At 41.4% G+C, this 21,760-nt stretch overlaps 1 protein-coding gene across 3 annotated transcripts in view; it reads right to left on the bottom strand.

Moving 5' to 3' along the window:
- LOC134349003 (NADPH oxidase 4) overlaps positions 1-20,154 on the bottom strand; it is a 149,394-nt gene extending 129,240 nt beyond the window's left edge. For 2 of the 3 annotated variants that reach the window (XM_063052837.1, XM_063052838.1), the window contains exons 1-2: positions 19,865-20,154; positions 19,604-19,699 (exon numbers count right to left, since the gene is read on the bottom strand). In XM_063052837.1, coding sequence (XP_062908907.1) covers positions 19,604-19,699; positions 19,865-19,921 — 153 coding nt within the window. In that variant the 5' untranslated portion in view covers positions 19,922-20,154. Of the gene's footprint in view, positions 1-19,603; positions 19,700-19,864 lie in introns of those variants that run through there. The other variant, XM_063052839.1, reaches the window with a different exon arrangement.
- Positions 20,155-21,760: the final 1,606 nt, after the last annotated feature.

The raw sequence follows: 21,760 nt of genomic DNA, 5'->3' as shown, positions 1-21,760 counted from the left end.
AATTTGAAAAGGAAATAAGTTACAATTGTCAAAGGCACTCTCAGTGGCCACTTTACTAGGTACCTCCTGTACCTAATAAAATGGCCACTGAGTGTATATTCATGGTCTTCTGTTACTGTAGTCCATCCACTTCAAGGTTCAATGTGTTCAAAGATGCTCTTCTGCACACCATTGTTGTAACTCATGCTTATTTGAGTTACTGTCACCTTCCTATCCACTTGAACCAGTCTGGCCATTCTCCTCTGACCTATTTCATTAACAAGGGGTTTTCACCCACCAGAATTGCCATCCACTGGATGTTCTTTATTTCTCAGACCATTCTCTGTAAACTCCAGAAACTGTTGTGCTTGAGAATCCCAGGAGATTTCTGAAATACTCAAACCACCCCATTTGGCACCAACAATCATTTCATGGTCAAGGTCACTGAGATCATATTTCTTCCCCATTCTAATTTTTGGTCTGAACAACAACTGAATGTCTGCATGCTCTTATGAATTGAGTTGCAGCCACGTGACTGACTGATTAATTAGCTGCATTAATGAGGTGTACAGATGTATCCAATAAAGTGGCCACTGCATGTATGAAGATTTTTCAGTTTACAACACTGTTTAAGAATTTCTGCTAGCAAAGCATTACATAATCACAATGAATAGTTATCATTCCAATGTAATGATAATCTAATTTTATGCATATGTGTCTAATGTAAGTATTAAATTGTAACTTTTCCTTAAGAAGGGAGAAGTGCAATATCTGTTATGTCTGAAGTATTCACTGTTGTTTTGTAAGAGCCAAATTTGGCAACCCCTATATATATATATACATCTGTGTGATATATAGCCCCCAGGAAGTATCACACAGCTGAAACAGTAATAGATGTCAAACAAATGACTTAACATTTTAGAGACAGTACCGCATTTGTGAGAGCTTGCAGAGAGATAGAGATGAATGATGAATCAGCTTGCATGTGGTAACTGATGATGTGTTTTCTGATAAAATTGCCAAAGGGTAACATTTAGGTATGGAAGGGATGAAACTTTGGATACATGGTCTAGACAGCCCCTGTGTACAATGCTCCCTTGGTCAACATCTTCTGAATAAACCACAAAATCATTTGTTTCACTTCTTTTACATCTGTTCTTCATCAGGAATGTGTTTCTGGCACTGCTGGAGCCTGCAATTTCCAGTTTGGAGTTGGAGAACGATTGAGTGATCCAGTGCTCTGTTGTCTCCAAGAAGATTCTGGGGAGCAGCAAGCGTGAACCTCGAGGCGAAGAAACCATGAGACTATGTTCGACTCCATTTTGCCAATTAAACCTTCCATTATTTGCCGACTAAAGCAACCAGGAAAACTGAAACATTGAGACGAATGCGGAGGGCAAGCACAGAGAGCCATCTGATCACTGGTGGAATTGTTCTGCAGCAGAAGCAGCAGCCTATGTGGCCTGTCACTGTGCCCAAAGTCTCCCTCTATTGCTAATGCTGGTGAATTTACCAAAGTAACGTGGACAGTGGACAATGGAATTTTTTTCAGTCTTATGGTTTTTAAATTCTGTGTTTTCACCATTCATTTCCATTGTTTTCGTGCAGGGGGTAGGGTGTTTGGGGGATTGATGATCATGTTGGTGGGTTTGCTGTTTCTCCTTGAGCTGACTTCCAGGGTTTTTCTTTTTTTCATGGCTATTTGGAGAGGAAGAATCTCAGAGTTGTATACTACATAACTGCATACATACAGTGGGATGCAAAAGCTTGGGCACCCCAAGAGCTTTGAGCTCTCAGACAACTTTTACCGAGGTCTCAGTCCTTAATTAGCTTGTTAGGGCTATGGCTTGTTCACAGTCATCATTAGGAAAGGCCAGGTGATGCAAATTTCAAAGCTTTATAAATACCCTGACTCCTCAATTCAAATCAGCAAAACAATCAGCAGCCATGGGCTCCTCTAAGCAGCTGCCCAGCACTCTGAAAATTAAAATAAGTGATGCCCACAAAGCAGGAGAAGGCTATAAGAAAATAGCAAAGCGTTTTCAGGTAGCCGTTTCCTCAGTTCGTAATGTAATTAAGAAATCACAATAAACAGGAACGGTGGAGGTCAAGTTGAGGTCTGGAAGACCAAGAAAACTTTCCGAGAGAACTGCTCATAGGATTACTAGAAAGGCAAATCAAAACCCCCGTTTGACTGCAAAAGACCTTCATGAAGATTTAGCAGACTCTGGAGTGGTGGTGCACTGTTCTACTGTGCAGTGACACCAGCACAAGTATGACCTTCATGGAAGAGTTATCAGAAGAAAACCTTTACTACGTCCTCACCACAAAATTCAGCATCAGAAGTTTGCAAAAGAACATCTAAACAAGCCCCACACATAAAAGTTGCTGGTGAACGCAGCAGGCCAGGCAGCATCTCCAGGAAGAGGTGCTGCCTGGCCTGCTGCGTTCACCAGCAACTTTTATGTGTGTTGCTTGAATTTCCAGCATCTGCAGAATTCCTGTTGTTTGCATCTAAACAAGCCCGATGCATTTTGGAAACAAGTCCTGTGGACTGATGAAGTTAAAACAGAACTTTTTGGCCGCAATGAGCAAAGGTACGTTTGGAGAAAAAAGGGTGCAGAATTTCATGAAAAGAACACCTCTCCAGCTGTTAAGCACAGGGGTGGATCGATCATGCTTTGGGCTTGTGTTGCAGCCAGTGGCACGGGAAACATTTCACTGGTAGAGGGAAGACTGAATTCAATTAAATACCAGCAAATTCTGGAAGCAAACGTCATACAGTCTGTAAAAAAGCTGAAGGTGAAAGGGCGATGGCTTCTACAACAGGATAATGATCCTAAACACACCTCAAAATTCACAATGGACTACCTCAAGAGGCACAAGTGGAAGGTTTTGTCTTGGGCCTCACAGTCCCCTGACCTAAACATCATCGAAAATCTGTGGATAGACCTCAAAAGAGTAGTGCATGCAAGACAGCCCATGAACCTCACAGAACTAGAAGCCTTTTGCAAAGAAGAATGGGTGAAAATCCCCCAAACAAGAATTGAAAGACTCAGCTGGCTACAGAAAGCGTTTACAAGCTGTGATACTTGCCAAAGGGGGTGTTGCTAAGTACTGACCATGCGGGGTACCCAAACTTTTGCTTTGGGCCCTTTTTCTTTTTTGTTATTTTGAAACTGTAAAAGATGGAAATAAAGAAGTAATCTTGCTTAAAATCTTAAAGAAATGTGTCACCTTTAACTTTATGCCTTTTGGAAATCAGGTCATCTTTTACTCGCTTAGCTATTGACAGTACAGGTGCTCAAACTTTTGCATACTGCTGTACTTTGATAATAAATTAACCTTTGAACTTTAGAGAGGTGACAGAGTGGCATTGGGAGAAAAGATGTTCCTGATGATCGTCTGCTTGCAAATTGAGTGAAAAAAATATAAACTGGCAAATGGAGCCCTGGACATAGATGAAAAGGAGGTTTCACAGCAAAATGTAAACTGTTTAAAAAGCAGATGAAAAACCATGAGGAGAGATAGTTGACCCTCGTCACAATGACATAGTCACAAACATTTATAACTAATATGATACATTTTCAGTAACTTGAAACATTTTTTAAATTCAATGACTTGAAGACTAAAAGCAGACATCCCACCTCTCCCGGACGTTCCGGGAGTCTCCCGCATATCGATAGTGGCTCCCTGACGCCCGGAAATTATATACAATATTCCGGAAATAGATTTTTTTTGAGAACGAGAGGGAGAGGGAGAGCAAGAATCCAGATTGGTCTCTCTTCGTGCTAAGAGTGATCCCCAACCACCGGGCTGCGAGGAAACGATATGATGTGGCGATATGAGTCAGCTGCACCTTTCCTCGTTCCCTGTCACGCCCACTGTTGAGCTTGAATGCACGCGAGGTCATTACGCACCCGTCATCCATGTCAGCACCGGAAGATCAACTCCTCGAGCTTGCAAATGACGGCGGGCTGAAAAGTATGTTTGACATAATATCTCTGCTGGCATTCTGGATCAAAGTCAAGGCTGAATATCCTGAGATAGCCACGAAAGCATTGAAAACGTTGCTTCCATTTCCAACATCATATCACTGTGAAGCGGAGTTTTCTGCAATGAATGCAATGAAAACAAAATTGCGGAGTAGACCGGACATGAGGAACCCCCTTCAAGTATCGCTGTCTCCCATCACCCCTCGATGGCACCGTCTTGTTGCAGGAAAACAAGCCCAGGGCTCCCACTGATTCAGCGATATTGGTGTGTTACAATGATTTTATATGTTCATACAGGGAAAATATGCGCTGTGTGTTTAATATCCAAACGTTACTTAAAATGTTATGATGCTATTGACTGATAATTGACTTACCACCTATATTCCGGTCGTGATTAACACCACCACCCCCCCCCCCCCCCCCCCCCGGTCGGCCGGTCCACAAGAATATTGTCAATATTAAACCGGTCTGCGGTGCAAAAAATATTGGGGACCCCTGCTAAGTAGACCTATCAGTTTTCTCTGTGGACGGGCTTTACAGTCGACCTCAAAAATAATGACAAGTGTTGTTCGCTGCACTGTTTGCAACAGTGACTTTTCTATTGCCCATGGTGGCTTAAAATATAAAAGACACGTTGAGGTGAGTTTAACAGGTGTCACTCGTTCATTCGCATAGCTAACGTTATTTAAACTAGCTGGCTGGCTGCTAAGGAGCTACGCTATTGATGTCCTACGTGATGAGGCCAAACTCACTGTAGACTTGCTTAAAGTTGTAATAGAATAAACATGATAATATAAGTACATATTTTAATGTCACATTTTCTGCATATACCCCACTTGGTTTACAGATAAGACAAAATCACTAAACAAAGTATTACATACACCCTTGGAGGTCGACGGCAGGGGCAGGGGGGAGAAATATGCGATTGTGGGGGGCAGGGGTGCTACCTCCCTGAAATGTGTTTTTGCAGGGTGGGATGTCTGTAAATGGATAGAAGTTTGTAAAAACAGAAAGTTCAGTTAATTCTCTTTACGACATACCTAGACAGCAGATTGCAAAAGAGGGCAGTATGTGGAAGAAAGGGAACCATTAATAAAATTAGCCATCTGGAGTCCATCTTAATGAGAAAAGGACCAAAGGAACAGGAGATGGGTATTCTGTGCAATTTAACTTGAGGGAAACCTTGAAAGAATAAGGATAGATAGGGGAGAAAGCAACAAAAAAAGATGATAGGGCCAGCTTAGCCATGTGGACTAAAAGCAGAGGAAACTATTCAGATAGTCTATGAATCTATGAATTACTGATACTTAAAAATGCAAACATGAGGAATTCTGCAGATGCTGGAAATTCAAGCAACACACATCAAAGTTGCTGGTGAACGCAGCAGGCCAGGCAGCATCTCTAGGAAGAGGTACAGTCGACGTTTCAGGCCGAGACCCTTCGTCAGGACTAATTACTGATACTTGTTGTTGAAGGTGAGAGTTGAAAAAAGAAAGGAGAACTATGTTTTCTAATGCAAGAAAAGGTCAGGTTTTAGCATTACCGGCCACAATAAAATAAATTCAGGAAAAGTAATGGCTATGGCATTTGACAGAAGGCACATTGTATGTGGTTCAGTTATCAACTGACAATGAAGGCCTAAATCTGTTATCACCTATATCCTTTAGCCTTCAACTTTACAGGGGTAAAGGTGAAGGCTAAAGCTGGGGTCTAGCCAAGCTGTGGGTTAATAGTAATCAGGGCATCTGAACAGAAGGTAAGGTTTTCGTTAAGCAGACTTGTTGATGCAGCAAAGCCATACACAATGAAAATAGGCCCTCAAGCACTCACTTACATGAATGCTATACTCATCCATTTTGTTCTCCCCATATTCCAATCAGCTCCTCCCACATTTTCGCACTTACCTACGCACCAGGGCAATTTACAGTGGCCAACTAAGTGACCAATTGAGATTAGAGGTGCAGTCGACGTTTCAGGCCGAGACCCTTCGTCCTGACGTCAACTGCACCTCTTCCTAGAGATGCTGCCTGGCCTGCTGCGTTCACCAGCAACTTTTATGTGTGTTGCTTGAATTTCCAGCATCTGCAGAATTCCTGTTAATTGAGATTAGAGATATCTTTGGGATATGGGAGGGAAAACCAGAGCACCCAAGGCAACTGATGTGGTCCCAGGGAGGATAAGCAAACTCCACACTGATAGCACTAGAGTTCAGGATCAAACCTGGGTTGCTAGAGCTCTGAGGCAGCTCCATAGCAGTGCCACTGTGCCAACCAAAAATAAACAGTGCATCTAAGAATAAACCTCCAGCATCATCTGTGGAGAATTGATACTTCAGATTCATGACTTTTCATCAGAACATTCTTATAATTTTCACCTAAATCCAAAAAACTACACACAAAAATCAGACCTCAGAAACTACACAGAAAACATAATCACTTTATAGCAATATATAGCACAAAAAGAATTCCTTTAACCCAACTGTCCATGCCATCAAAGACTTGCATCTAAACTAATCCTACTTGCTTGTGTTTGGCCCAGGTCTTCTTAAACCTTTCCTATCCACATACCTGTCCAAGTGTCTTATAAATGTTGTTAGTGTACCTGTTTCAACTACTTCCTCTGACAGGTTATTCCATATATAGACCACCCTCTGGGTGAAAAGGCTGTCCCTCAAGATCCTATACATCTCTTTCATCCTACTCTAAACCTATCTCCTAGTTCTTGAGGCCCCAGTCCTAGAAAAAATATGTTCATTCACCCTTGTGATTTAATACACCTCTGTAACATTATTCCTCATTCCCCTATGCTGCATTGAATAATGTCCCAGCCTGCTCAACCTCTCTCCATAACACAGTACTTCAAGTCCTGACAATATCCTCATAAATATCCTCTGTATTCTTTCTATCTTAATAGCATCTCTCCTAAGGTAAGGCGAACACAATATTCTAAATACAGCTTCATCAACATCTTGAATAACTACAAAATAACATCCCACTTCTGTACTCAATGAATCGTGAATCTATGCATTGCACAGAATCTGGTCTTGGCGAAGTAAGAAAGGAGGCAAAAAGCTTTTCAATAAAAATATAAAACTATGTGATAAAGCAATGCTGAATCCTGGGAGATGGTCAAAAATACAGAAAGTAACTGCAATTTCAGCTTCTAACTGGCTTGCCTCTTAACATATTCTTAAGTGTGATCAACAATTGCACATTTTTCTACTTCCGAAACTTGTAAAATCATGAGCAAACCAAAGGATGTAATTTTATCTTTTCACGAATAATAACAGATTTCCAACTTTGAAAAGCATTTAATCAGACATTTCGAGAAATGGTTTTAGCCATGTCTGCAATTGAGTTTGCTATGGATTTTAATAAACAAACTTTCTTCACAAAAGCTGCCAACTCTTTTGCAAAACAGACATCTGAAATTAGTAACAGTCTTCAATCATAAAACCACATGAACATTGCCAAGAAGGTATTAAACAGTGAAGCAGGACAAAGAATTCCCTATGCATTTTCCAGTCTTGACTCTATTATAACAGCAATGAGTTAGTGAGACTTCCAGAAGATTTGCCCAGATGTTTTACATATTTAACAGTCAGGCCAAGTAATCCACACTTGGTACTTACTCATTCATTTTTGTTCTCTTTGTTTGGAAGAAGTACAACAATACCATAATTCTGATTCATGGGTAGCAATTGTAATTAACTCTTTCAAATGGAAATGACAATGTACACTGAGACCAGAGACTATTACTCTTGAATTAAATGCCCATTCTTCAAGCTGAATAAACTTTCTAGCAAAATTCTAAATAAAAATAATTATTGAAGTTCATATCTATTGCCACATTCTACCTTGAGATTCATTTTCTTACAGGCATTTACATGAAAGTGAAGGGGTATAATAGAATTTATGAAAAACTATGAACAAAAACTAACAACCAATGTGCAAAAGAAGAAAAACTGTGGAAATAATAAAAAAAGAGAACAAGAGTAGTAAAGAATCATTGAAAGTGAGTCTGTAAGTTGTAGAAACAGTTCAGAGTTATAGTGAGTGAAGTTATCCATGTCGGTTCAGAGGCCTGATGTTTGTCGTGTAATAACTGTTCCTGAACCTGGTTGTATGGCACCTAATGCTTCTGTATCTCCTGCCTGATGGTAGTAGCAAGAGAAAGGCATGGTCTGGATGGTGGGGGTCCTTGCTGATGGATGCTGCTTTCTTGTGGCACTGCTCCATGTGTATATGCTCAAGGGGGTGGAGGGCTTTATCTGTGATAAATCGAGCTATATCCATCACTTTGTGTGGTCTTTTCCATTCCTGGGCATTGGTGTTTCCATACCAAGCCATGATGCAACCAGTTAGGATATTCTTCCCTGTGTATATAGGAGTTTGTCCAAGCCTTTGATGACATGCCAAATCTATACAGTATAAACTTTGAAGAAAGTAGAGGTGCCTTCATTGTGATAGCACTTCCGTGCTAGCCCCAGGCCGTCCTCCGACATGGTAACACCAATAAATTTAAATCTAATGCTCTCCACCTCCTATCCCCTAATGAGGACTGGCTCATGGACCTTCGTCTTTTTTCTCCTGTAGTTGATACTGTGTTCTTTGGTTCTGCTGACATTGAGTGAGAGGTTGCTATTGTGGCACACCATTCAACCATATTTTCCACCTACCTCCTACATAATGAGTTGTCACCGGCTTTGATTGAACCAACAACAGTGGTGCTGTCAGCAAACTTAAATGCGGCATTGGGGCTGTATTTAGCCACACAATTGTACGTATAAATTGAGTAAAGCAGGGAGCTAAGCACGCACCCTGGTGATGCACTTGTGCTGATGGTGATTGAAGACGAGGTGTTATTGTCAATCCATGCTGACTGGGTCTGTCAGTGAGGATATTGAGGATCCAGCTGCACACAGGGTGGAGCTAAAGATAGCACCAGAGGGGGATTTCTCCCAGTTCATCAGTGAAACAGTTAAATTCTTCCTAATCTAGTGTTACCATTTTCCTTTTTGGGATGGCTGGGATCCTGTCAGGATCTTTGATCTACAGCGGCGCTCAAACTGTAGTTTCTGCACGGCAGTGTTCCTGTTCTTGGATCTCGCTGATCAGCCGCGTTTTGATATTGTCACGTTCGGAATGAAGTCGGGTGCCTTCCAGGCCTTTTGCAGCCTTGTGGACACGAATTCTCGTCGGTATAACATACTGACCCAAAATATTGAAGAGAGTGAGAGCGACTGTGGGAGGGCACTGCACTTGGGATCAATTGCTCTCCTTCTCTTTGTGGTGAGAGAGAGTTTGCTGCCAATTCTCGAGTCGGGGAACTCAAAATAAAAAGCAACACTTCAGGCAGACTGTAACATCAAAATAGCGACTGTTGTCTCCCCACTTGCTGCGGAAAGAGCGATATATGTCTCTCCCCTGTTAGTAAGAGAGGGAGCCTGTGAGATGTCGAAATGCTGGATTGAAGAGTTAGTTTTTGATTTACTGTAGACCATGATTTCTCTTTGGGAGTTTTGGTGTTGCTTGCATGGTGGGTGGTGGGAATGATGATGCTTTATGCTAAAATAAATTGGGGGAGGGAGATGTTGCTTGCTGCTGCTTGTGCGTGGGAGGACAGGGGCACTGGGGCCCTATGTTCTCTTTTCTGTCATTCATTCTTTGGGAATGGTTCTGTCTTTGAGGATGTCTGTAGAGAGTACGAATTTCAGGTTGTATATATAGTAAATGGAACCATTGAAAAGGGTAGTAGTGAGGCCCAGATCTTGGAGCTTAGTGATAAACTAAGACAAGAATTGCAAGAATCAACATAAAACACATATAAAGTGTAATAATTAAGTGAATGGAACATCAACTTGGAAAAGGAATTTCCAATCTCAAAGGACTGGGATAAAAGGAGCCCTTATATTCAACAAGGATAAAATAAATGGGAAGAACCCATATAATATCTTCTGTTTAAAAATATTAAAATAAATATAAGTAAGCAGTAGATTTAAAAAACAAACAGGACCCAATGGGAACTTCAGCAGAGCTTGAAATCATGGGTGCCATTGCTTATGATGAGTAGTGCCAGACTGAAAAAGCGGGGCCTGTTCTGGCTTTCTGCAGAGCTTGAGATCACTTGGGTTATTAGACACTTTGCAAAGGCCAATAAAAAATGTGAGCAGAGCGGCCGTTATATTAGTGGGACAGAGTTAGAGCAGAGAACTGAGGCTTTAGCTGAAGAGGCTTCGGCGAGAATTCGCAGAGGTTAGGGTGAGGTTTTCTGTCAAGTTTTTGTTCCTTTCTTTTTTAGTGCCTCACTAGAATTGTGAGAATAGTCCTCGGGATATGGGAGATGTGGGAGATCTGGAAGACCTCCAGTCTTACTGTTTGGTCCATCTGCGAGAAATGCATCTGGGATCAGCTCCTTGCAGACACCTTGTTAGGGAAATGGAGGTGGAGCTGGATGAATTAAGGATCATTCAGGAGACTGAGGAGTTCATAGATAGGAACTACAGGGAGGCAGTCACACAGGAAGCAGGAAGCCGAGTGGCTGTCAAGAGAGGGAAAGAGAATAGACAGTGTTGTACCCCTGTGGCCGTTTCCCTCAATAATATAGTATACCAGTTTGGATTCTGTAATGGACGGATTCCATCAAGGAAAAGCCACAGCAACCATGTCTCTGGCACTGAGTTGGCTCCATGGCTCAAAGGGAAAAGGGGGAGAAGAGGAGAGCGGTGATGACACAGGATTCAATAGTTAAGGGAATAGACAGGAGAATCTGCGGACGTGAAAGAGACTCCCGAATGGCATGAGCCACGCAGGTGCCAGCGTCAGGGACATTTCAAATCAGGTCCACAGCATTTCTAAGGGGAAGGATGAGTCAGAAGTAACGGTACATATTGATAGGTAGGAAGAGGATGAGGTCCTGAAGAGTGAATATAGAAAGCGAGATGGGAATCTGAAAAGTACAGCATCAAGAGTAATAATCTCTAGATTGCTACCTGTGCCATGTGTCAGTGAAGGTAAGAATAGGATGATATGGCAGATGAATGTGCAGCTGAAGAATTGGTGCAGGAGTCAGTATTTCTGATTTGTGGATTATTGGGATCTCTTCTGGTGAAGATATGACCTGTACAAAAGGGACAGATTACACCTGAACTCAAGGGTGATGAACATCCTTGCGGACAGGTTTAGTAGAGCCGTTGTGTAGTGTTTAAATGAGGCTGGGATGGATATGGGAACCAGATAAGTCGGAGGATAGAGATCAGTAGATGAAATGTCTGGAGAGACTGTGAGGAAAGATAAACAAACAGAAGAGCATAATTGCAGTCAGTTGGATGGGTTCAAATGTGTCTTTTTAATGCAGAGGTATGAAGAAGGGTAATGAGCATGGATCAGTACATGGAACTACATTGAAACCATTCAGAGACTTGGCTGTCACAAGGGCAGGAACAGTTACTGAATGTTTCAGAGTTTAGATGTTTCAAAAGAGACAGGGAGGGAAGTAAAAGAGGTGGAGGAGTGGCGTTGCTAATAGGGAGAGCATCACAGCAGTAGAAAGGAAAGATGCCATGGTGGAATCTTCTACGGAAGTCAGAAATAGGAAGGGAGCAATCACTTTATCGGGAGTATTCTATGAACACCCTCTCCCCCTCCCAAAAGCAACAGAGACACTGAGGAACAGATCAAGAGGCAGATTTTTGAAAGGTGTAAAAATAACAGGATTGGTGTCATTGGTGACTTCAACTTACCCAATGTTGATTGACACCACTTTAGTGCAAACAGTTTAAATGAGTGCTACTGACACCATAAGTAGACAGGCTGACTTGAGTAAAGTACGTTCTGGATCTGGTGACAGACTTCTCAGTGGGTGAGCAATTCAGAGACAGTGACAACAACTCCCTGACTTTACCATAGCCTTGGACAGGGATAGGAGCAGATGGTGTGGGAATGAATTTGATTGGGGAGGATGAATTATGATGCTTTTAGATGGGAACGGCAGTGTGAATTAGGAACAGATGTACTCAGAGAAATGCACAACGGAAATGTGGACGTTGTTTACGGAGCACTTGCAAGAGGTTCTGAATGGGTCTGTCACATTGAGGCAGGAAAACCACTGTTGAGATGTGGAACATCTAGTTAAAAGGAAGAAAGAGGTATACTTAGCATTTAGGAAGCAAGGATCAGACAGAGCACTGGAGCGATATATTCAGCCAAGAGCTTAAGAAGGAACTTTGGAGAGCTGGAAAGAGACACAAGTAGGATTAAGGAAAACCCCAAGATTTTCTACACGTACATGAAGAACAAGAATGTGGTTACAAGTAAGGAAAGAACTGATCAGGAATTAAAATGGAAACGTATCCGGAGTCAGATGAGGTCTTTAATGAATACCTTAGAGGGTGGAAATGTTATACTTATCTTCAAAAAAAAAAGGTAATGGGGTAACACAGGGAATTATAGACCAATGAGTGATGTGAGCAGTGGGGTGGGGAGGGAGGGGTAACTATTGGAGAGGTTTCTTAGAGACAGGAGTTACAAGCATTCAGAAAAGTACAGTCGAGTTTTCAGGCCGAGACCTTGCCCTCGACTTTTTCGGCTCAAAACGTCGACTGTACTTTTTTCCCCCACAGATACTGCCAGCCTGCTGAGTTCCTTCAGCATTTTGTGTGTGTGGCTTTGTGAAGGGCAGATCATGCCTCAGAACTGGCTGAATTCTTTGAGAAGAGACAAAACAAATCAATGAAGGTAGAGGAGTGGATGTGGTATATATGAATTTTAGTGAAGTATTTGACAAGATTCCCCATGGCAGGTTCATTCAGAAAGTCAGGAGGCATGGGGTCCAGGGTTCTGCATAGATTCAGGGTGGTAGTCAATGGAGTATAACCAGTGTTGTTCTTGGACCACTGCTCTTTGTGTTTTTTTTTTAAATGACTTGGATGAGGAAGTGGAAGGATAGTTAAGTTTGCAAATGACATAGACATGTAGACTGGTGGTGTTTTGGATTGTGAAGGTTGTTGTAGGTGACAACACATTGACTGGATGCAGGGCTGGGCTGAGAAGTGGAAAAAGAAGTTCAATCCAGAAAAGTATGAAATGATACATCTTAAAAAGATTGAACTTAAAGGCAGGGTTAATAGCAGGATTCTTAGTAGTGTGGAGGAACAGAGAGATCTTGGGACCCATATCCATAGATCCCTCAAAGTTGCTGTGCTAGTTGTGAGGCTGGTTAAGGAGGTGTACAAACCACTTATACTACTACCAGTAAAATTGATGTGTAAGCAATCTGTTCCCAGGAGATGTACCAGTCACTGATGTGTTTTACAGACCCAAGGACTGCCACCTTGAGAGTTTTAATTTTATTTTAACCAATGTTACACAGATTTCTAAAGGACAAGACAAAAAACAGCAAAAGGATCCATGATGTAACATATGCTGGGAGCATTGCAAATGGACCAGGAAGAGAATATGCAATTCTTTAGCTCATTTGCTGTTCTCTCTCTACATGGCATTCCTGATTTGCACCTCCTGTAATCTTCCACATAAACACTGCATGATTTTCATCTCTCCCAACTATCAGGCATCTCCTGCTCAGTAGACTTTCAGACAACCAGCTCCCTTCCATATTCCCCACTCTGAAATTCCATGCATCCCCTATCTCTAATATCTCTGCTACTTCATTTCTTTTTCTTGGAGAACAGCAAGGAGATTCGTGACTAAGAAGATTCAGTTTAAAGTATCAGCTATGGCTCAGTTAAAAGTATTTCTTGCTTTAAAATCAGATGGTTAAAGGTTTGGGTTCAAGTTTGATTCTGGAGATGGGCACCAAGGATGGTCCAGGTCCACAATGCAGTACTGACTGATATTGTTCTGTCAGCTCTCTTTCATGGATACAAAAGATCTTTTGGAACTACCTTTGAAGAGCCAGGCCCCCGATACTTTAGTGAATTGTTTGCTCTTAAGAACATTGATTTAAAAAAAAAACATATTTCCTATTCATTGCACTTTGCTCAAGAGCTTGTATGCAAATTGGCAGGGCTTTAAAACATTACAAAAGTAATTGCTCTCAAAATCTTTTTGATTATTCTAAAAAGCACTTGAAAGGAAACATTTAAATTCGAGCAACATACATCAAAGTTGCTGGTGAACGCAGCAGGCCAAGCAGCATCTATAGGAAGAGGTGCAGTCGACGTTTCAGGCTGAGACCCTTCGTCAGGACTAACTGAAGGAAGAGTGAGTAAGGGATTTGAAAGCTGGAGGGGGAGGGGGAGATGCAAAATGATAGGAGAAGACAGGAGGGGGAGGGATAGAGCCGAGAGCTGGACAGGTGATAGGCAAAAGGGGATACGAGAGGATCATGGGACAGGAGGTCCGGGGAGAAAGACGGGGGGGGGGGTGACCCAGAGGATGGGCAAGAGGTATATTCAGAGGGACAGAGGGAGAAAAAGGAGAGTGAGAGAAAGAATGTGTGCATAAAAATGAGTAACAGATGGGGTACGAGGGGGAGGTCGGGCCTTAGCGGAAGTTAGAGAAGTCGATGTTCATGCCATCAGGTTGGAGGCTACCCAGACGGAATATAAGGTGTTGTTCCTCCAACCTGAGTGTGGCTTCATCTTTACAGTAGAGGAGGCCGTGGATAGACATGTCAGAATGGGAATGGGATGTGGAATTAAAATGTGTGGCCACTGGGAGATCCTGCTTTCTCTGTCGGACAGAGCGTAGATGTTCAGCAAAGCGGTCTCCCAGTCTGCGTCGGGTCTCACCAATATATAAAAGGCCACATCGGGAGCACCGGACGCAGTATATCACCCCAGTCGACTCACAGGTGAAGTGATGCCTCACCTGGAAGGACTGTTTGGGGCCCTGAATGGTGGTAAGGGAGGAAGTGTAAGGGCATGTGTAGCACTTGTTCCGCTTACACGGATAAGTGCCAGGAGGGAGATCAGTGGGGAGGGATGGGGGGGACAAATGGACAAGGGAGTTGTGTAGGGAGCGATCCCTGCGGAATGCAGAGAGAGGTGGGGAGGGAAAGATGTGCTTAGTGGTGGGATCCCGTTGGAGGTGGCGGAAGTTACGGAGAATAATATGTTGGACCCGGAGACTGGTGGGGTGGTAGGTGAGGACCAGGGGAACCGTATTCCTAGTGGGGTGGTGGGAGGATGGAGTGAGAGCAGATGTACGTGAAATGGGGGAGATGCGTTTAAGAGCAGAGTTGATAGTGGAGGAAGGGAAGCCCCTTTCTTTAAAAAATGAAAACATCTCCCTCGTCCTAGAATGAAAAGCCTCATCCTGAGAGCAGATGCGGCGGAGACGGAGGAATTGCGAGAAGGGGATGGTGTTTTTGCAAGAGACAGGGTGAGAAGAGGAGTAGTCCAGATAGCTATGAGAGTCAGTAGGCTTATAGTAGACATCAGTGGATAAGCTGTCTCCAGAGACAGAGACAGAAAGATCTAGAAACGGGAGGGAGGTGTCATTTAAATTCGAGTTTTTTTTTCCCTTTACAGTGACTCATGGAAAATTTGGAACTACCAAGATTATGGTCTCCAAACTGCTGAGAATACAAAGGCAGCTTTCTAGTAACATTTTTATTTTCTTCTGTGAAGAGAGAAGCAGCACTGTAAAGAGGGATTAACTGGGTGGCTGGCAAACAATCATTTACCAAAGATATAGGAAAATAAACACTTCAAAGTGTCAAATCCTTTCTGGCTCAGGGAGATTATTTCCTAATTGAGAAGATGACCAGAATGCAAAATAAAACTTGGCAGAATCTATGAAATATGACATGCCATTACTAGTACGACACTTCCAGTATAATAGGCATGCATGTGCTGCAACTGGAATGAGTACAAGCAACAAATGAGGATTTCATTACGGTGTGATGATAGGCATATGTTGAATTGCAAAACCTTTTATAGGCAATTCTGAACTGAATATGAAACCTTACTTATATGGACCTTACTTATTAGGTCACACTTTGAGAGCTATGCGTAGTTCCAGTCTCACATACACATGGGTAAAGGATTTTGCAGTATTAATAAGAGTTCAAAATGAGTTCTCTTAAGAATATTTTCCAAACTGAGAGGCTGCAACTCTCAGAAATGCTTGAACAAGCCTTTTTTTCTTAATCTGGAAGAGGTCAGATCTGTAAGCGGATAGCAAAATTATGAAGAGGTTCGGTAGTGAATATGGAGAAACTGGTTTCATGTGGATAAGTCCAGAGCAAAGGGACTTGTACTAAAAGAGGACCAATACCTCAAATTAAGTACTTAGAATGATATTTTTCTTATCATATGTAATTGCAAGTTTATGTAGAGTATAAGCACGAGCAGAATTCATTTAGGCCAAATGGCTTTCATCCGCAATAAATGAGCTACAAGGAAAATAAATTTACAAGTAGGCACTAGTGATAGGAATCCTTTATTAACCCAATTATTTCATGCTTCAAAAATTCAAATTGTGTATTAATTGACCCATCTGCATCATTTTTCTTTCCAATTTAGTATTGCAGTCTTTCTTATTTCATTTCAACAAAACCAATTAAGAAAAATTAACTTTAATTGTTGACTTCAATATTTGATCTATTTTGGCTCCATTTTGCCAATGTCCTCCAATCCTTATATTATGTATTTACTCCTTAGGTTATCAGTACTTAGAAATAGATGCATTATTTAATCTTTTTGTTTTGCATGATCCAATCAATTTAACCACCCTTTCTTTACAATTTACATAATTTTCACCCAGCTTAAAAATTAAAGTCAGCTGTTTTGGCACTTTTTGATTACCTTTCCATCAATAATTTTCACTGTGCTATAATCTATAACTTCTACAGAGCATAAACAGTGAAATTTCAATTCCCTGATTCTAATTTAATAAATCCATATATTTACCGACTCCTTTGTTACCCCAACGTTCAAGTGCTGTGATGTGAATCATTCATTAAGATAGGCACTCTTTATTTTCACAAAGGAAAAATTTGCTGCAGATCTGGAAATCAAATAACGTAGTAGAAATATTCAGCATATCAGACAGCATATGTGGAGACAGAAACCTGAGAAGTTAGAAAACAAATGCATTCTAAATTGTAGAAAGCAGAAGAGATGGAGGGAGTAAATCTATTGCGATAAGATGGAGGCCAAGGTTACCCAGATGACAAAAGCTTTTGGCGCCGTCTAGCTAATCAGTGATTCAGAGCAGTTGGAGAGAGTTCAAAAAGGGAATGTGTTGAAATTGTAAGATATAGGACAAAACAATTTCTGAAACTGCTGAAAATATGCAAGAGATCAGACAGCATGTTTGGGGGAAAACTGAATCAATATTATATGAGAATGATCTGACAACAGAACAGGCCAGTTCTGATATACAAAAAAAGAAAATCTGACTATCTGAAACTGTTGAATTCAATGTTGACTCCCAATTGTACAATAATCTTGACAAAAGATGAGCTGAAACTCCTTGAGTTTCTCTTGGCTCCACTGAACAGAGTAGGTAAGAGGTTAAAAGTTGAGATATCAGAATGAGAGTGATGAAAATTTGAATTGGCATGTGGCAGGAAACTTAGGCTTATCCTTATGGACAAACAGATGTTTAGCAAAGCAGTCATTTGGTTTCTCCAGGGTATGGAGTTCATGTAGTGAACACCAAATGCTCCCCTACAAAGTCCACAGGGACATCAGTGGGGAGCAATGAGTGGAAAAGAGAATCACATAGAGAGAAGTCCCTATAGAAAGGGGGGTAGGGAAAATGAGCTTAGTGGTAGATCCTTTTGGAGATGACCGAAGTTACAGAGAATGGTGTGCTGGATATGGAGGCTCCTAAGTGGTTTTGATAGGTTTCCTTTCCCTACATTACAACTGTCAAGACTTCAAAAATACTAATTACTTGAAAAGTATCAAGAACATGCTGAAGTTATAAAGCACGACAACATGACCCCAGTTGGTCATTGACGTCTCTAGGTTTAAGTCTCAACTTGAGATCAAAAATACTAATTACTTGAAAAGTATCAAGAACATGCTGAAGTTATAAAGCACGACAACATGACCCCAGTTGGTCATTGACGTCTCTAGGTTTAAGTCTCAACTTGAGATCAAAAGTTCCAGTTTAAGAATGCAGCCCCATCACAAGTGTCAACTTTTAGAATATAACTCCTTGAGTGTGTATTTTCCAAAATCATACTTATAAATAGTCAAAATATCCAAATTATTTACTTTGGAAATGAAATGTCGCTGTAGTGATGAACAGATGAAATATTAACATGAAATACAATTAGTTTTAAATATATTTGGAGCATAAGCAGAAACCATTATAGAAAATTGGTTAGAATAATTAATATTTATATATTCTTATCTGATCCTTATCACTTCTATTTACAAGGATTTCAAATTAGAATGAAACCACCAAATTTATTCCATTACAACTAATGTGATCTTTAGAATGTTATTTATGCTACAGAAAAAAAAATGTCCCAGTTTTAAAAATAGCCAGCTTCTATCCCCAAAGATATCAGTACAAAACACATTGCCAGTTGTCTAAAATCACTCAGGGCAATATGGCAGGAGAAAATGGAGAACACCAAAGACTTGCAACTAATTCGTCGTAAGATTCAGAAATAAGGCTGAAGTGGTTTATTTTCCCTTATCACCAAATACATTTCACATCTCCTGCCTACTGTTGGTGGTGCTACGTAAATAGCGATATAATACTCACCGAGAAGCAGGGGTTAAAAAAAAAATCAACAAGTGCAGCAACACTTGATAGATACAGATCCTTACAGATCCCATAATATTACGTGGATGCATACAGTATATCTTTTTAGTTCATAAATTTACAAGTTATTCCTTTCCTATCTACAGCCATGAGATAAAATAAAAACATTATCAACTTCGGCAGATAGAAACATTCGGTGAGATGTAATCACAGCAGCCAACGGTTTCTTTAGTTAGCCTTGCTGCATTCCGTAATTTCAGTCAAAAATCGATGCGCCTCTGGCTCCAACAGATGGCTGCACCAATATGAATGAAACCAAACTCGTGTAAAGAGTAGCAGAGAAGTGGCACGACAACTTGTCGTGTGTGGGTTTTTTTCTGTTTTACGTTCTACATTCGATACACGCACTACACGTACCCAACGGAGGGCCGAGATTTAAAGCGCACAGCTGTGAGCACTGCTTCACAGTGTTCATTGTACCGAGAAATATTTTCCCCTCATCGCCCCATTCTAATGTTGTAGATGCCCAGGACCTTTGTAACCCCGAGTGAGTTTTAGCCTACAGGGTCAGATAGTTATTTAGATCAGACCATTTCAATTGACATCCAGAGATTGATCAACCACACCACCACCCTCCCCCACCCCGTTCCAAACATAACCAGGAGCTACTTTCCGTATAGCTACAGTAGATGGTGTTTCATCACTGTCCTCCACCCGCCCAGACTCCCATTGTTTCTCACTGACACTGTTAACAATCAGTCGAATGAAAAAAAAAGTGCCAATGGCAAGTGGAAGTGTATCCATCTTTGCCAACAATAACGCCTTTAATGGACGAACGGCAGCTCGTTAAATTCATCTGTCATTTTCTCTGCGCCCGGTTCCTCGCCGAGTCTCTTCGCGAATGAACGGAAGGAGGGGCGCGTCTTTTGTTCTACTTACCCCAAGCATACGATGCAAGTAGTAATACTGTGCACCGCGGTAATAAAGTGTAAAAGTTTTCCAAAAGAGTAGCACGTTGACCGAGAGCCACAAAATCTGAAAAAAAGGAAAGGGGTGTTGTTAGCCAAAGTTCATTGTAAATACAATCCTGTGTATTGAAATAAGTCGACCCATCGTTCGCCTTACTTAAAAATTGAAAAAATTGTAAAATGAATTGCAAACGTAACTACGAGGAGTACTTTATGAACTCATCAGACCCACCAAAAGCAGATGTTTTCCACCCTCGTTAGAGAGCCAGCTTTTGCAGGACAAAGCCATGGTGCCGGAGTGTGCGGACTCTGTGGTGGCTCTGGAAGTTTGAGCTCACTGTTCCCCGGCATTAAATACCTTCCCAGACTCCGTGCTGCAATGGCGCTCTTCCGCCCTCGGCCCCCTTTGATCTCCCACAGTTTGTGTTGCTGCTTCATTTCCTCTACATCTTTACCAATTGGCCGGGATAAAATCAGAACATCTCCATAAATTAAAACGGAAACCTTTCTACATGGGGTTGTTGTGCGGGGGGCGGGGGGGGGGTGCAACCGGGAGGAAGGAACTCGCGCAGAGTTCGGAAAAGAACAATAGCGAAATGATTAAATAATTAACGTTGCAAAATGATAAACAGAAGTAAAACTAAACACAGTATGGGGTCCTGGACAGAAAGACAACGTTGCAGATGAATGACCACTACAATATAGTGTAAGAAGAGCCAAAATTTGGGAACATAGGAACAAAATAGTCGCTGCACAAAAGCAGATGCAACTCCAAAAAAAAGTGTAACATTGTTGGTGTTTTGAATTAACCATCAAGTGAGTTTGAATCCCAACTAATACGCAAGTAAAGAACAAATTCTAGCCTATTTCAAAGCAAAAGGTGAGGAAAATTTGCAGGGAAACAATTAAATAGAGTAACTTTGTAGAGAGCAGGCCCTTCAGCGCACCATAAGACAGAAGAGCAAAAATAGGCCATTCGGTCCATCAAGAATGTTCTACACCCTTTTCTCCCGCCTTCTCCCCAGAACTTTTGATGCACTGACTGATCAAGAACCTTTTAAATATACCCGATAACTTGGCCTCCACAGCAGTCAGTGGCAATGAATTCCACAGATTTACCACCCTCTGGCTAAAGAAATTCCACCTTATCTCTGTTCTAAATGGATGTCCTATTCAGAGGCTATGCCCTCTGGTCCGAGACTGACCCACTATAGGAAACATTCTCTCCATGTCCACTGTATCTAGACCTTTCAAAACCCAATAGGTTTCAATGAGAACCCCCTCATTTTTCTTGAAAGATCACTACTAATGCCTCCATAATCTCATTAGGAACCTCTTTCAGAACCCTGGGGTGTAGTTCATCTGGTCCAGTTGACTTATCTACCTTCAGATCTTTCAGCTTCCTAAGCACCTTCTCCTTAGTAATATCAACTACACTCACTTCTGACCCTGACACCCTCCAATTTCTGTCATACTGCTGGTGTCTTCCTCAGTGATGTCTGATGTAAAATACTTAAGTTTGTCCATCATTTCATTGTCCCCAATCGTTACTCTCCAGTGTCGTTTTCCATTGGTCCGATATCCACACTCACCTTTTTTTTTATTCCTTATATATATGAAAATCTTTTGGTATCCTTCTTTATATTATTGGCTAGTTTACCTTCATATTTCATCTTTTTTCTCCTGTTGCTTTTTTAATAGCCTCATCTGTGATTTTTAAAAGCTTCCCAATCCTCTAGCTTCCCACTAATATATTGTATTGTATATTGTATACTTTGCTTTATGCTGTTGGCTCATCGTCCCTGTAGAATGTTTCCATCTTTGGGATATATTTATCCTGTACCTGTATTGGTACTGTATTGCTCTCAGAAGCACCAGCCATTGCTGCTCTGCCTTCATTCCTGCTAGTGTCCCCTTCCAATCAACTTTGACCAGCTCCTCTCTCTTGCCTCTGTGGTTGCCTTTACTCTACTGTAACACTGGTATATTTTATTTTTTAGCTGCCTTCCCTCAAACTACAGGGTGAATTCCATTATATTATGATAGATTTCCATGCTGACCATTAAGTACCTATTTTTGGTGATCGCATTTACTAACATTTGGGCTTTAGCCTCCTATGTCTTGGCGA

This window comes from Mobula hypostoma, chromosome 7 (assembly GCF_963921235.1).
Source record: "Mobula hypostoma chromosome 7, sMobHyp1.1, whole genome shotgun sequence".
Classification (NCBI taxonomy): Eukaryota; Metazoa; Chordata; class Chondrichthyes; order Myliobatiformes; family Myliobatidae; genus Mobula; species Mobula hypostoma.
Note: the sequence above shows the minus strand (reverse complement) of the source record. Positions and strands in the feature narration are given on the sequence as shown.